Below are 16,467 nucleotides of genomic sequence, written 5' to 3' on the forward strand. Positions count from 1 at the left end.
CAAAGCATAAACAAATAAAATATTTCAACTTTTCTTTAAAATGTTTTTTATTTATTTATTGCTTATAATATATAACTTTTTATGATTTAATTAGGCTTTTCATAAATTTATGAACCCCCTGCAGTTCCTTCCCAAAACCTAGAAAGGAAAAACCCTGATGTAATGTTTAATGCACTTCATTTTATGATAACAAAAAAAGAAAGAAAAAAAAAGAATCATTTTTCTTTTGCTTTGTTTTTTTCCCCAATATGGTAAAAGATTATACTATTCAAATCAATGTTATAAACAAGTTATGTCAAAAGTAATCAAAAAGTAAAAATGTGTAATATAATAGATTACATTACTAACTATAATTTTTATTTGTGTTCAGTAATGGACTACAATTGGTAAGTAATCTACCCAGCACAGCCACCTTCTTATATCACTAGAAAAATATTAAACAACACGTACTATACAATCTATTTAGAACCTTTTTGGCATAAAAGGTTATTTAAAATTGAGTCAAGAACCCTATAAAACCCCACTGCACCTTTTTTTCTAAGATTGTAGACTTTCTGGGCATGCAGTGTCAAATAAAAATCCACAACAGTTCATGTCTTCCTGTTTCAGACTGAATTTTCATTCATCTACAGGGTGAAACAACCAGAAAGGTCATATCACAGTTTCACTCTTATCTTTGATCATTTGATTCAGTGTTATTTTAATGATGAAATGTTATTCATTGAACAGATTCCTTTAGCCTTTCTGTATTCTTGCCTTTAGGGCTTAACTGGATTAAGAGAGTGGAACAGAAACATTGTGACGAGTTTGTTAACTAGTAATCAGTGTGTTCTTAGAGCAGGATTACTAATCCATCTTTATCAAGACTATTAGGCCAGCCACTGCACAAAGCCGCCATGCTAACGGGCTTTAGCATGTCTTAGTCTGCTGCAGAGCAGAGACAACAAGAAGACACAACCATGCCTAAAAAGCTCTGTCTACAATGGAGAGACACACTACCTGGCTCCAGCAGCTGCCCTTGGATCTCAGATAAGCTCTTTTTTGTCTTCTCATCCAACTTTGTCACATCAGCAAATTCAACAGTTTCAAATGAGACAAATTGTGTTCCTCATTTAACCCTTGGAGTTCTCCTTATAGCATCATAGTTTTTAGCTCATTTTATGTTATAAATGCTTATTTGCTCATTGCAATTGTGATTGTGAAGGCCATTATCTTATTGTCTTATAAATTATGTATAATTGAAATAGAGTTAATTTGTTGCAAACTCCAATTATCTACCTGATAAAAAAGATGCATATGCATATTTAATTAACTTTAATTAATTTGGATATATTATCTTTACGATATATTATCTCTATCATGTTATCATTCATTTTATCAACAATATTTTGGAATTTTTCTGCTGAACTATAAGGTATTTTGTATGTGTTAGAATGCAAGTATATCAATATAAATTCCTACATGTAAAATAATCCACTCTATCAAATTAACTTGAACTGAATCTTATGCATTGTAGCGTTCTACAGCTAGTTAGATGGCTATTACTATGTTATTACTGATTACTATATTGCGATTGATCACATTATACTGGATATTGCATTATATAGGCTACATAACATTCTTTTAAGCAACCAAAATGCAGACAATTTTTCATATTTTAAGATAGCCGACAATCTGTAGAGTTTTGTTTTGTGATGGACCAACACAATCTCACTGCAATTCGTACGTATTTTACGAGGTGGCTAATCCGTACGAATTTGACCTCACTCCTACGATTTCATACGTTTTTTGCTAAATTGGACGTATTTTACGAGTTGCCAAATTCGTATGAATGACTTACCCCCAACCCTGCCCCTAAACCTAACCCTCACTGGGGTTTAGACAAATCGTACGAATTTGTACGAACAGGGGTTATGCGCAATCTAACTTCCGTATTCTGTAAAACAGGTCAAATCGCTTCCGGTTTAGGTCTTTTGTATGCTTAATGAAAAAATTAGCTGTTTTATTCAAGATAACTTAAAAGGAAAGAGCAAAGATGAGCATAACTGATGTCCCCCGCATATGCAGATTGATATTTAAAAGCTTTTTTCATTTTTCTTTTTCACACTAACGTTTAGATATTTAATAGAATAAAACACCTATAACATTGTGAACTAGGTATGTTCTCTGATTACCTTAAAAGTCCATAGATATGCCGTCAGTTCATACTGCTGTTAACACTTTCTCTGACAAGCGGATGCAATGAGACAAGTTTTTCGGTTTTGTCATTTGACGTTCGACATATACCCTCGTAAAATACGTACGAATTGGTCGTGAGATAGCGTTGGATGAACACTAAATGTTTAAATTAGAGACACACCAAAGAACACGAATTCAGTTTTAAAAATATATTTCCTTTATTTCATCCATATACAAACGTTTTAACGAAAACAAAGACACCCTCATAAGAGCAATGGTGAAACACCTTAAATATATATCTATTAATTAAATATTTGTACAAATAGAGTACTGTGTCATCTAGAGAGAATCGAATATGTACAAAAACATCCTGTATAAAAGTGTGATTTTCTCAGTCTTGAAGTGAATCGTCGATGTCAATGTCTACATCAGACTCTTCTGTGAAGTCTCTCTCCTCATCCTCTCTGCCCTGAGATCCCGGGCTCTTTGGTTGCACGGCGAGTCCTAGTTTGGCAAGTTTGGCTTGTTGTTGCTCAAGACTCTGTTTTCTCCACTTGATGCGTCTGTTCTGGAACCAAACTTTAACCTGGAGAAGAAAAGAACGTTTAGTGTCTGGTCTATGTGAACTAGATGTTTAAAACCTGGAGCTCATTTCAAAACTAATGATTATTTACCTGTGCTTCAGTGAGCTGGAGAGCAGATGCCAGGAGGAAGCGCTCTGATCCCACCATATACTGCTGCCGCGCGAACTCTTTCTCCAGTCTGGACAGCTGCTCGTTGGTAAAACTTGTGCGCATTCGCTTTGATTTCCCGGCTTTGTGTTTATAGTGAGAGTGGACTGCTGCTTTGGCCAGTACAGCATCTGTGCGTGGAAATAAGTTAGGGCATTATAACATTGTTCCTAAAAATCTTTACAAATGATTCTTAACAGTAGCATCTGTCAAACATACATACCTTGTGAGTACAAAGCTCCACGACATGTTGTTTGGTAACCGTAAGGCGGGTAGCAAAAGACGGGATACCCAGTCTGCGTGTGCATAATGCTCTGGTTGTACCCAAAGTGTGGGATTTGCGAGTACATTTGTGCCGCTAATGGGACCGCAGAGCTCGAGACTGGCGCTTGATTGGCTATGTTCCGATACACACTTGTCCTGTCTCTCTCCGTATGATCAGGTCTCGCGAGCAGAGCGTCGATTGTGAAGGATTTCCCTGCGCTCGGTTTTGATGAAGTGGCATAGTCCGGATTGAAAGCCGCGTGAGGGCGAATTGATTGTCCATAGTTTTCGTAAGCTCTTCCAGGCATCTGCATGGCTTCTGTTTAGGTAGGTAAAAAGTCCTGCTTAAAAGTTATCCGCTGTAGAGATGTTCTCGAGCTTGTGAAGAGCGGAGTGGAATGAGGCTTGGAGTGTCTGCGGCTCTTTTATACCTGCTCAGGGGCGCGAGGTGTGAACGACCCCCAGCGAGCCTTTGTCTTTTTAAGTGGCAGTTGAGTCAAACGAGCGGCTCTACAAGGGATCCAATTAACTGATGGAGTTGTAACAAGCTGAGATTGTCAAATATCCTAATGGCCCTCTGCACTACATGCCCCCGGAGGTAGCCCAGAAACACAGAGAGGGGGTCAAGAGCCGAGAGCCAGGAGGTCCAGATTTACTACAAATTCCTACATGGCTGTGCGCCACAGAAACGTCCTGTGTGAGAGCGCATTGATGTTCCCCAAATCATCTTATTTCATGTATTCAAAGGGTACCGCCGAATGCGACACACAGCGGAACAAATACTCTCACGTTCAGAGGTCAAAGAAAAGGGGGGCAAAAACTACTAATCACATTAGTATACATCTCTATGAAAGCCCGTTGCCAGTCTTTAAGACTCCAGATTGTCACCCAAATATTTGATTCATGGTTAGTGAACTAATTCATAATTTAGTAACAAATTTCAACAGTGAAAACTTGCGTTTAATTGGCTGAAAATGGTGTCATGAACCACTTTAAAGTTATTTACTGATGAAGAAAACCAGACTAGTTGAAACTCATTAAATCAGAAATGATTGTGATAAGTTAATTGGATTGAAACTAAGATGTTGTTATGGCATAATGATGAAAAGATGTTTTACAGCGCAGACGACGGTAGCATCACACCTACGTGTTGTGGATAATGTTAGAATTCACTTCCAGTTTCAGTCTCGAGGTGTCAAATGAAAGTAGGTATAATAGTGAAATCTCTTCCACTGTGGTTCATGTAAACACATTGATCAGTTCTCCTCCCTCAATCAGGCGCTGGCGTGTATTGCACCTTGTGGCAATTGTGTTTTTGTCAGTTTTGGTGTTGGCCGAAAATTGGAGAGGAGATTTGCCGCACCTGGGCTTCAGTTTTCTCACTCCGAGTGCGAAGCCCGCTGATTTGATTTAGTGTCGGGTGAGTAACTCCGATGAGCAGATAATCTATTGTAAATTTCCGCTACAGAAGTCCACTTAATAAGATAGTGATGATACGTGACCTTTAAGCTTCTCTTAATATTTTAACTCCTTCAGCCCTTTTTACTTTTTGATATCGGTCAAGGAATAATTACTAGGACGGAACTGCCTATATCACTGTTGCTTTTTGACAGTTGAAGTTTTTAAATTGAAGCGTGACAGCCTGCCACAGAGCAGAAACTTTAATAACAGCATGTAATAAAAATACAGCATTGCATTGCTAATGCACTGACATGCAACATTTATATCGCATTATGAGGACACTGGGACTGTAAAAAAAAAAAAAAAGAATTTCAACAATATTGAATTCCAGCTACACTCAAAAACATTTTTAAGCCTTTTTTAAGATTTATGCAATTTAATTAATAGTAAAAATTTCATCAAATTGTATTGAATAATCCTTAAATATTTTGATTGAATAACTGAATTGAATAAATGAATACATTATTGAATAAATGTATTTAATTCAATCTGATGGAATTTTACTATTAATTAAATTGCGCAAATCTTAAAAAAGGCTTAATTTTTTGAGTGTATTAGCGCATATTATATATATAGCGCATTATATATATATATATATATATATATATATATATATATATATATATACATACAGTCAAACCAAAAATTATTCAGACATTTTTTATATTTTTGATATATTTTTACTAGTGGGTGCAGGACACTATAGTTCATTTATGTAAGTGAGGATAGCAAAATAAAGTAAACTGTGACATATTAAACCCAAAAATTCTTCATGCAGTGAACTACCAGTAAAATTGATACAAATTTGGAACCAAAAATTATTCAGACACTTTGACCTGACCATGTTTTGCTTAAGTGTTATCTGACATAATTAAGATTAATTTTTTCTGACAGTTTAACTCTGAGATCTTGTCATATTTTATTACCATTTTTTAAACTATAGTGAATAAACTGTAATAATGAATGAAATGTTTAAGGTGTCTGAATAAATTTTAGTTTGACTGTATATATATATATATATATATATATATATATATACAGTTGCATGCAAAAGTATGGGAACCACTTGCAGAATCTGAAAAATGTTTTACATAACAGATGTTTAGTCCACAAGACAAAAAAAAAAAAAAAAAAAAAAATAGCTGAATTTATTAAAATAACCCCGTTCAAAAGTTTGTGAACCATTGGTTCTTAATACTGTGTGTGGTTACCTGGATGATCTACGACTGTTTTTTGTTTTGTTTTGTGATGGTTGTTCATGAGTCTCTTGTTTGTTCTGAGCAGTTAAACTGAGCTCTGTTCTTCAGAAAAATCCTCCAGGTCCTGCAGAATCTTCAGTTTTCAAGGATTTTTTGCATATTTGAACACTTTACAGCAGTGACTGTATGATTTTGAGATTCATCTTTTCACACTGAGGACAACTGAGGGACTCAAACACAACTATTAAAAAAGGTTCAAACATTCACTGATGCTCCAGAAGGAAACACGACGCATTAAGAGTCAGGGGGTGAAAACTTTTGAACAGGATGAAGATGTCCACATTTTTCTTATTTTATTGAAATATCATTTTTTTCATTTAGTACTGCCCTTCGGAAGCAACAGAAGATACTTGCATGTTTCCCAGAAGACAAATTAAGTACAATTTACCTTGATTTTCAAATTCCAAAAGTTTTCACCCCCTGACTCTTAATGCATTGTGTTTCCTTCTGGAGCATCAGTGAATGTTTGAACCTTTTTTAATAGTTGTGTTTGAGTCCCTCAGTTGTCCTCAGTGTGAAAAGATGGATTTAAAAATCATACAGTCACTGCTGGAAAGGGTTCAAATATGCAAAAAAAATAAAATAAAAAAAACTTGAAAACTGAAGAATCTGCGGGACCTGGAGGATTTTTCTGAAGAACAGAGCTCAGTTTAACTGATCAGAGCAAACAAGGGACTCATGAACAACCATCACAAAACAAAAAAACAGTCGTAGATCATCCAGGTAACCACACACAGTATTAAGAATCAATGGTTCACAAACTTCTGAACGGGGTTATTTTAATAAATTCAGCTATTTTTTGTCTTGTGGACTATATGTCAACATCTTTTATGTAAAATATCTTACTCAGGACAGTACTATAAAAAACAACATGCATTTTGTATGATCTCTCTTATTTTGTTAAAATTATTCAAATTTTCATAGATTCTGCAAATGGTTCCCGTACTTTTGCATGCAACTGTATATATAGGCTATAGGAATTAACCATTGAAATGAACCATTCAGAACTATTGTCCATTAGAAATAAGTTGATTTTTTTTAAAATTCATTATCACTAGCATTTAGAGTGGAAATGAAGCATGGTCATATTTTTTTGTGCCTGGAACATAATTCATGTCTGAACAAAGACTGATGTTGAGGACCAGTGATGGGAGGAAATCACTTATGTAAAGAGGGAGTCCCCATTACTGGCTCTCAATTAGGACTTGAAACGCCACAGATGAAAAGCAGCGGCTTCACTAAAGGAAGTGATTTGCTGCTTTAGAACAAAGACGCGCTCTTTCAAGGGAGGATTATAGTCAGCTCTGCAAACTCTATGTGCTCACTGCTAAAAGACAAGTCCAGTGTAGAGGACCTGCTAAAGCACAGTTAAACAGTTCTTCCTTTGACCCGCGCGTTTTCTAATTACAGCAGCGCACCTGACACCAACGCGTCTAATGAACAGCGCAAACAGCGCGCTTCTGCCTCCGTAGAAGCTCAGCGTCTGACCACCTAGACCGAGTTTCCCTTGTTTGTTAACATGTTTCTCTGAACAGGCTTGAAAGAAAGGAATCACGCCGTGCGAGGCGGTGTTTACATATCACCGTTTAGTCCTCGCGTCTGAATCCTCAGCAAGCACATCTGGACAGCAGTGTTCGCGCGCCTGCGCGTTATGTACATTTACGGGGCTTGAATGAATTACTTTACTATTTTTTGGGTCTCCATTTACCGTTTTAACAAAAGTCTGTGAACTTCGTAGCAAAAAGAGCATAATGTCTTTAGCGAGAGCGTCTTTCAAAGTAATGTTCACTCTTAATAAATGTTCATTATTGGCATCGATGGTTCCATGAAAAACCTTTAACAATAAACAAACTAAAACTCATCCTTGATTTTGGTTGATGTCTGAGCATATAGCCACACATTCCGTCCTATATGCCTTCATTATAAATGATGCATTATAAAACCAAGTTTCTCACAATTAAGAAAGGAATCTTGCTTACCGTTGATAAAGTCACGTGTGCAATGCATTTTTAACCCTAATCAGAGTAAACATTAAAAACAAGGTTCAAACACTCTTAAAAATAAAGGCTCCAAAAGGGGGTTTTCACAGTGAATTCAAGTTCAAACTAGTGCTGTCAAATCGATTAATCGTGATTAATCACATCTAACATAAAAGTTTGTTCACATAATATGTGTGTGTGTATACTATATATATATACACACAACACTGTGTGTGCGTGTCATATACATATATATGTATAATATGTGTGTGTAAATATACAGTATACACATATTATGTAAACAAACTTTTATGTTAGCTGCGGTTAATTGCGATTAATCGATTTGACAGCACTAATTCAAACATATTATTTAACATCACTGAATCAACCCAAATACTTTAGGTTACACCAGCAAAAATAATTGTAACTGAGATCTAGAAATAACTCCTTAAGGTAATGATTGCAGGTTGCCACTTTTTTACAGTGATTAATCTTTGTTTGCCTAAAGTGGAACTGAACTTTATTTCTTGATGTTGTAATTTTAGATTATATATTTCTTCCCTTTGCTCTTCTGATCGTACCTTTCCTCTTAAATTAGACACTTTTCGAGAGATTTATAAGCTTAGACGTCACATATTATTATGCAATTTCAACTGAGAGCGACATTTCTATTGCACTAAAGGCTCTTTCTAGTAAAAAATGTTCTATAATTAAAAAAAAAAAAGTTCTTTACACTTACAAAAAAAATGGTTCTTAACTGTTCGTTGGGGACCCAAAAATGGTTCTTCTATAGGCATCACAGTGAAAAACCCAGTTTGGGGCCTATTTTTAAGTGTTTGAACCTTGTATTTCACGTTTACTCTGATTAGGGTTAAAAAACACATTGCATATGTGACTGTATCAACTGTGAGCAAGGTTCCTTTCTTAATTGTGAGGAACATGGTTTAATAATGCATCATTTATAATAAAGGCATATAAGGACTATGCTCAGACATCAACCAAAATCAAGGACGAGTTTTGGTTTGTGTATTGGAGCCAGACAGAGAATACACTGATGGGCTTTTTTTGTGTTGGAGCTCCTTTTCATAGTCATAGTGAAGTACAGTGGCTGCCCCTCCTTCAACAACATCCTTTTTCTGTAAAACTGAAACTCCATGCACCACCCAAAGCTGTCATCAAACCTTTAATTAAAATCATTATCTGGCATACAAAACCCTGATGTGCAGAATAAGACTATTTTCTCTGAATCTTAGTTGTGTTTTATTATTCGGATTGATCTAAAATGTGAATGATTCTAGCAAAAAGTACATCTGTTTTGAATACGTGTCAGTTAAGACGAAACATCCTATTTTAGAGGACTATTAGGCGTTTAGTTTCTTCCTCTTCTTTCGACTTTTGAAATATCACCAGTTTGTGCATCTGCTTGGGTTTACTAGACTGCATTATGAGTTCAACATGTTACCGTTATGTTTCTGTCTTATTACTGAAAAGGCCTATTGTTGGGATATAATGCTTAGTGTTTTATTTCGCTCTGTAACAGAGGCAAGTGACATTACGATTATTACCTCAGAGGTGAAAACTGACCAATTATCTCACCTGATTATCTCACCTCAGTCAATAGGCATCAAGATAACTTCTGTACACTGGAGTTGCATAATGCTGCAGAATGGACCATCCCGTTTCTTTTCTTTTGCTCTGGTCGTCAAGGGTCATCAAGGAGAAACAAGGCAAATTGGACGATCTATCTCACCTTTACTGTTTCCAGCAGTTTGACTGGACGACCAGGTAACCTACGTCTAGCTTCAATACACATTTCACCCCGTCATGATGTATGTTAATCTTAAAATGTGCTTCATTTGAATTTTATTCAGTCATTTTTTTTTTCAAGTATTCAAGTATTCAAACATATTATTTAACATCACTGAATCAACCCAAATACTTTAGGTTACACTCGCAAACATAAAGAAATATCTCCTTACGGTAACAAATACAGGTTGCCGCTTTTTTTTACAGTGTTTAATCTTGGAACTGGGAACTTTATTTCTTCCCTTTGCTCCTTTGATTGTACCTTTCCTCTTTTACTAGACACTTTTTGAGGATTTATAACTTTAGACAACACATATTATTATGCAATTTAAACTGAGAGTGGCACCAAAGTCATGATGGTTTATTGTCATTTCTCTCCAACATCTTTTAGATGATATAGCATCAACAAGATTGAGACCACATTTTTATATTTCCCATAACATTTTTGTACTGCAGAAAGGTTAGCATGACGTGGGGCAGCGAGTGAAGGTCTTGTCCCTGGAGAGAGTGATATTTTGTGTGTGTATTCAGGCTGTCTGGCACTGTTTGACCCCACCTTGACTTGATGGTCCAGCATTTTCAGTGGGACCAATTGCCATTTCAGAAGCTTGATTTCTCTCTCTAGGGCTGCAGGGTTTAGAAAACACCGGGCCGTTGTCACAATCGTTCTGGCCATGCAACTAATGTCCCATTATCCTTCCAGCTCTTTGTCTAATTCTCGTCTGCTCATCAGGAGCAACAATAGAATGTGGATGGAAATGAAGACTAATGAGGTTACTTGATTGCTTTTTTTTTTTTGGAAGAGTGATTGCTTAGAAACCAAAATCAGATCCTTGGGTAAAAGACTTGATATACATGTAGAGAAAATATGAATTTTCTTATTTCCTATTTTCCTTGTTTTTTTAATTGTTCATTGGTCTGATTTATCAGTAGAACCAGACTTAATAGTGCAGCTTTAATGTATTGACTTAAAGGGATAGTTCACACAAAAATGAAAATTATCCCATGATTTACTCACCCTCAAGCCAGGTGTATATGATATCTTCTTTCAGTCAAACACAATCAGAGTTATATTAAAAATATTCTGTCTCTTCCGAGTTTTATAATGGTAGTGAATGGGACCCAATATTTTGAAGCCCAAAAAAGTGCATCAATCCATCATAAAAGTAATCCATACAGCTCCGGGGGTGAATAAAGGCCTTCTGAAGCGAAGTGATGGGTTTTTGTAAGAAAAATTAACATATTTAGAACTTTATGGAATATAATAACTGATTTCCGGTAATAGTCATACGCACATTCTCTCGAGAGTGGCGTTCTGGGGTGACGTAAGACGTCGGCTTAGCGTGAGCTCTGGTGAGAATATGGGACTTTCACAAGAACCACGTGTTGTTTACAGCTATGGAAAACCGTGAAAAGAAGAAAGTTGTTTTAGCTCTACTGTAGATTTGTAATTGTCTTAAAATGGTGCGTTTGTGCGTCTATCCGGGATGCTTCAACTTAAGTAAAGTTGTAAAATTATGTGCGCTGTCATCAACGGGAGATGGAGATTTATCAAATAAATAAGGCTGGGTCCTCTCAAGGTCCTCTTGTCTTATATCAAAATCCTTCGACATTTTTCTTTTAAAAAAAATCCTCATTTTGGACTTCAAATTCGTGACCAGCATTTTGTTTTGCTCTCTCCTTTGCACTTCTGCGTTCGTCACTTCTCACCGGAGCTCACGCTTTCTCTCGAGAACTCGTGTACGGTTGTTGCCGGAAGTCAGTTATTATAGTTCATAAAGTTCTAAATATGTACATTTTTCTTACAAAAACCCAACGCTTTGCTTCAGAAGGCCTTTATTCATCCCCCGGAGCCGTGTGGATTACTTTTATGATGGATGGATGTGCTTGTTTGGGCTTCAAAATACTGGGTCCCATTCACTAACATTAATAAGCATGGAAGAGCCAGTTTATTTTTTCGTCTGAAAGAAGTACACCTAGGATGGCTTGAGGGTGAGTAAATCGTGGGATAATTTTCATTTTTTGGGTGAACTATCCCTTTAAATACATACAGTAGTGGCCAAAAGTGATGTCCGGAGTGGATTTTTGTTTCTAATGACCCTACAAGTTCAATTAAACCATCAAAATTCTGAGGAAAATATTTTATATATTTTAAACATGAGGGAAGAACAAAACACTAAACTTAAGGTATCTGACAAAATTATTTCACTACAGCTACAGGTTTTATCTTACTAAGCAAAAAAAAAAAAAAAAAAGCACAGAAAAACAAAAAGCTCAGAGGAAAAAGCATACATTGACTACAATATCAGTTATTAATATTTCATTGTTTCTCTCTTGTTTTGCAAAATTATGTCCACACAATTCTAAACAACTGACTCCAAGCACAACTACGCAATATGCTTACAAAAAAATTTTAATAAAGGTTGAGATTTTCCTAGACCGGACATCACTTTTGGCCACTACTGTATAACTGAGTACTTTGAAATATATTTAATTTAGCAGACAGTTTATATTTCAACAGAATTATTACATTAACATGAAACCATGATTGATTGTGTATAGAGACATTCTCATCCTATATTCACAATCAACCACAAAAATTAGCATTTATAATCAACAAAAACAATCTGTACTCTGCAAAGGCAAAAACTATTTATACTAAATGTGAAAAACTGTGTATATTTTTAAGCGTTATTTCATGTTTTCATATATATATATTTTACCTGAAATAATTTATTCCTGTGCTAGTCTGATCTGATAATGTTTGTTGGTTTATTGCCATTACAGCCTTGAATACAAGAGTTAATGTTGTCATATGTTACAGCCTCTGTCACACTCAGCTACATGCCTTTTTACACAGCGGTGTAAGACGGTGTGAAATTTTCACTTGAGGTGAACATTGTGGCAACAGAATGTGATGTTTGGTGTAATCTCAATAAATCAATAATGGAATGTGTGATCTATCGATAGCCTGTTTCCAAGAACCACACAGGTGGTCTTGAGCAGCAGCGGCCGGTTTACGGTGGTGTTTTAGAGGGGGTAGTGGAATTATATGGGGCATTTTAGGGGGGTATTTGGGAAAGTTATGCAAGGTGACACTCTTTAATGGAGGTGAGAATTGGTGGGTTGGACTTTGACACTTGATCAGTGTTTACACTTCCTGTCACAGAGAGTGAGAGGGACACAGAGAAAAGAGAGTAAACAGTGTCAGAATATCTGAGATCAACCCTGGACTAAGGAAGGTCATGGATGTATTTTGTAAAAAACCTGCTAGAGAGACTCAGACTACCCTGCTTAAACTACAGACTGTGCTCTTATTGCACACAATAAATACAAGCTATATGTCTAATACACTCACTGAGGCTTATTTGATTAAAAATACAGTAAAAACAGTAATAATGTGAAATGTTATTTCAATTGAAAAGAACTGTTTTCTATTTTAATATATTAAAAAACAAATGCTTTTGTGGAAACAGTGATGCATTTTTTAGGATTCTTTGATGAATAAAAACAGTTTTTATTCAAAAAATAATTCTTTTGTAACATTATGAATGTATTTACTGTTACTTTTGATCAATTTAATGCATCCTTGATATATGTATTAATTTATTTCAAAAATAAATAAAATAAACAATAGACAAAAACATTAAAATTAAATAAAAATAATCAAACCTGGTTTTTAAATTCACTTTAAAATTGTTAACTTATATATGATCTTAACATAATTTTTTTATATTAAAATAGACATCTGCATTTTTTTAATCATTGGGAATTTTTTTTCCTGTTTATTTTAATCTTTGAAAAGAGAATGATCTTTGATAGTACATTTATTTAAGTTTTAACCTTAAAACTTTGCAGATATGATATAGCCCATGTATCAAATTGTAATTTTTTACTGAAATAAAGTATCTTTTTGAGTGAATGTGTGAATGTTTTTATTTTTTTAAAAGTCCACCAGGTCATCTAAGGTGAAAATGTTCATCGTTGCTCATGTTTGTCTTGTAAAATCCCTGGCAGTCTGTATACTACAGTCTTGTTTGGTTGCTATCAAACACAGTTCAACACACAGATTAAATCAGTCTTGTTTAGCCTGTATTTGCAGCCAACCTGTACTTGATGCAATGCAACCTTCTGTAGAGAACAAAGCCACTATATGTGAATGCTGTTTTTTACTAGTGTCCCTCATAAGAGGACAAGATCAAAGGACTGTAACCATGGAGATCACCCACACAAAGACACACATGTGGTCCTGGGAAAGTGGAGTAGTTTTCTGTGTTGCAGCTTATTGTATAATAGCTGACTGTGTTCCTCAGAGCTCATTGTGATGGCATTCAGGCTAACTAAAATAACCCACGCCTCTATACTGTCCTCTAGTGGTGCTGATGAGTCTGTTTAGCAGAGGAGAGTGCTGCAAGATTTGTCATTTTCTATTTAAGTTGTCCAGATTGTGTTCAAACTAATGCATACAATTATAGTAGAATATATTTGAAATCTCTGTCATTAATTACTCACCCTCATGTCGTTCCACACCCATAAGACATTCGTTCATCTTCAGAACACAAATTAAGATATTTTTGATGAAATCTGAGAGCTCTCTGACTCCTCCATATAGCAATTTAACCACCACTTTCAAAGGAAAGGTACTAAACATTGTTAAAATAGCTGATCTGACTGCAGTGGTTCAACCTTAATTTTATGAAGCGATGAGAATACTTTTTGTGCACAAAAACAAAACAAAAATAATGACTTTATTCAACAATATCCTCTCTTCGGTGTCATTCTCTTACACTGTTTACGTTCAGCTCTTCCAGGTTCTACGTCTGAACGCCTTCTCAGTATTGGCTGTTCACGTGAGCAGCACAACGAATGCGTGTGATGCTGACGCTGGAGCCAGCCAATAATGAGACATTATTTTTGTTTTGTTTTTGCGCACAAAAAGTATTCTCATCGATTCATAATATTAAGGTTGAACCACTGCAGTCACGTCGATTTTTTTTACGATGTCTTTAGTACCTTTCTGGACCTTGAAAGTGGTGGTTAAATTGCTGTCTATGGACCTCTTGTATTTCATCAAAAATATCTTAATTTGTGTTCCCATGATGAATGAAGGTCTTATGGGTGTGGAACGACATGAGGGTGTGTAATAAATGACAGAATTTTCATTTTTGGGTAAACTAACCCTTTAAAGGTAAGGTAGGCAATTTTTTATAAACACTTATTGTTATACTGGTTGAAACTCTCTTCACATCTTGACAGCAATCAATAATAGAAGTGGTCTAAATATTAAAACATGTACATATCTTCTGTGGAAGTCTCACACTCTAAAAAATTCTGGGTTGTTTTAACCCATGTTTGGGTCAAAAATGGACAAACCCAACCATTGGTTTAAAATTTTAGATAAAATTTTAACTCAAAGGTTGTGCTTGTCCATATTTGACCCAAACATGGGTTGAAACAACCCAGCATTTTTTAGAGTGCAGGACCAAAAAATGTTCATCCAATCACTGCATTCGGTGCGAATGCAATGATACGATGGCCTACCTGCCTGTCAGCATATGTATTTCCATACCTCTGCAAGCCCTGCTCGCACAGACATCACACTTCATCAGCACGTTCAGTAAGTCTATGCAGAGTTTTAGACAGACAGTCACCGAGCACCAAAAACACCAGCCGCATTTTACAGTTATGAAGGAGGCGTGGCTTTGGAGAGCGCTCTGAAAGGAGGGTGCTTTCACACTCAACAGAGTATTAGATTAGCAGATTGGATTTAAAATTGGAAAGGTTTTAGTTTAAAGCAAATGTACTGAACTAATTTATGATGTTTTACTATTGGTGTGAGGCAATATTAAAATGTGACGATTATTTCTCCAGGTGTCTCCCGATTTTGTGGCAAAATCTTTTACAGTGCTTGCATTATAGTCTTTTACTTAATATGATAATTCATACTCAAAAAGTAGAAGTGACATTCATTACAAGAACATTTCAAAATGCACATGCATTGATTGCTTTGCATTTTGTGACTTTCAGTGGAATAAAGACTTTTCCAGTCATATATTTAGTCTTTGAATATTTCTTAAAAACAGTGTTAAAATATTGTCCCGTTCTCGTGAACCCAATACCATAGCTATCGTCTTGTCTCGTGAGCTAAGTGTTTTGCACCCCTAATTATTAGCCTACTAATAAAGCATAGGGGATAGGGGAAAGGCAAAAAAAAAAAAAAAAAAAAAAAAACAAGTTTGGAATTTCCTAATTTTTGTGTGGAAAATCCTTTATTATTTATTTATTTTTATTTTTATTTTTTTGAGTAGTTGAACCCAGATTATCCAGCATCTGCCACTTCTCAACTTCATGCTTCATTTTATAATTTGTGGCTAATTTGTATATTCAAATAATTCACAATCATGTTTTTTTTTTTTTTTTTTTAATACATTGGCGATTTACTAGCAATTACAATAAAGTACGGTCAGGGATGTTTATGGCTGGATTTTTAGATCATTAGACCTTTTAGACCATTTTTATACAAATTATCTTTATATCAGTCATTGATTGGGAAATCAATGACAGCAGTCTTGCTTCTTTACTGAAACCTGTGTAAAGATTCGGCCACAGCATGAGTGAGTAATGCTTTTATACAACAGATCAATCAACAAGAAGTTAACACATGGCGTTTTGTTCCTGAATGAATAAATGTTTTGAACACATCGTTGAATGATTCAGTTACTCATAAAAACATGATAAGTGAGTCAGCGATTTCATCCCTGAACTAAATAGTGTTATTGAACAAATCGT

The 16,467-nt window shown here is 35.5% G+C and overlaps 1 protein-coding gene across 1 annotated transcript; it reads right to left on the bottom strand.

Moving 5' to 3' along the window:
- Positions 1 to 2,404: 2,404 nt before the first annotated feature.
- On the bottom strand, positions 2,405 to 3,803 carry noto (notochord homeobox). The gene is made up of 3 exons (XM_051916399.1): positions 3,133 to 3,803; positions 2,853 to 3,040; positions 2,405 to 2,764 (listed from the first exon to the last, which is right to left on the bottom strand). Exons 1-3 carry the CDS (start codon positions 3,485 to 3,487, stop codon positions 2,570 to 2,572), a joined length of 738 nt encoding a protein of 245 aa, XP_051772359.1. The 5' UTR covers positions 3,488 to 3,803; the 3' UTR covers positions 2,405 to 2,569.
- Between the last annotated feature and the right edge of the window lie 12,664 nt (positions 3,804 to 16,467).

This window comes from Ctenopharyngodon idella, chromosome 13 (assembly GCF_019924925.1).
Source record: "Ctenopharyngodon idella isolate HZGC_01 chromosome 13, HZGC01, whole genome shotgun sequence".
In the NCBI taxonomy this organism is placed as follows: domain Eukaryota; kingdom Metazoa; phylum Chordata; class Actinopteri; order Cypriniformes; family Xenocyprididae; genus Ctenopharyngodon; species Ctenopharyngodon idella.

What these genes read in the sequence shown, in the direction of transcription:
- noto (XM_051916399.1), bottom strand. Translation starts at nt 3,487, where the DNA reads ATGCAGATGCCTGGAAGAGCTTACGAAAACTATGGACAATCAATTCGC. An exon ending in TGGAGCTTTGTACTCACAAG is followed by an intron (nt 3,041 to 3,132) that starts GTATGTATGTTT and finishes TTCCACGCACAG; the next exon opens with ATGCTGTACTGGCCAAAGCA. An exon ending in TCCAGCTCACTGAAGCACAG is followed by an intron (nt 2,765 to 2,852) that starts GTAAATAATCAT and finishes TTTCTTCTCCAG; the next exon opens with GTTAAAGTTTGGTTCCAGAA.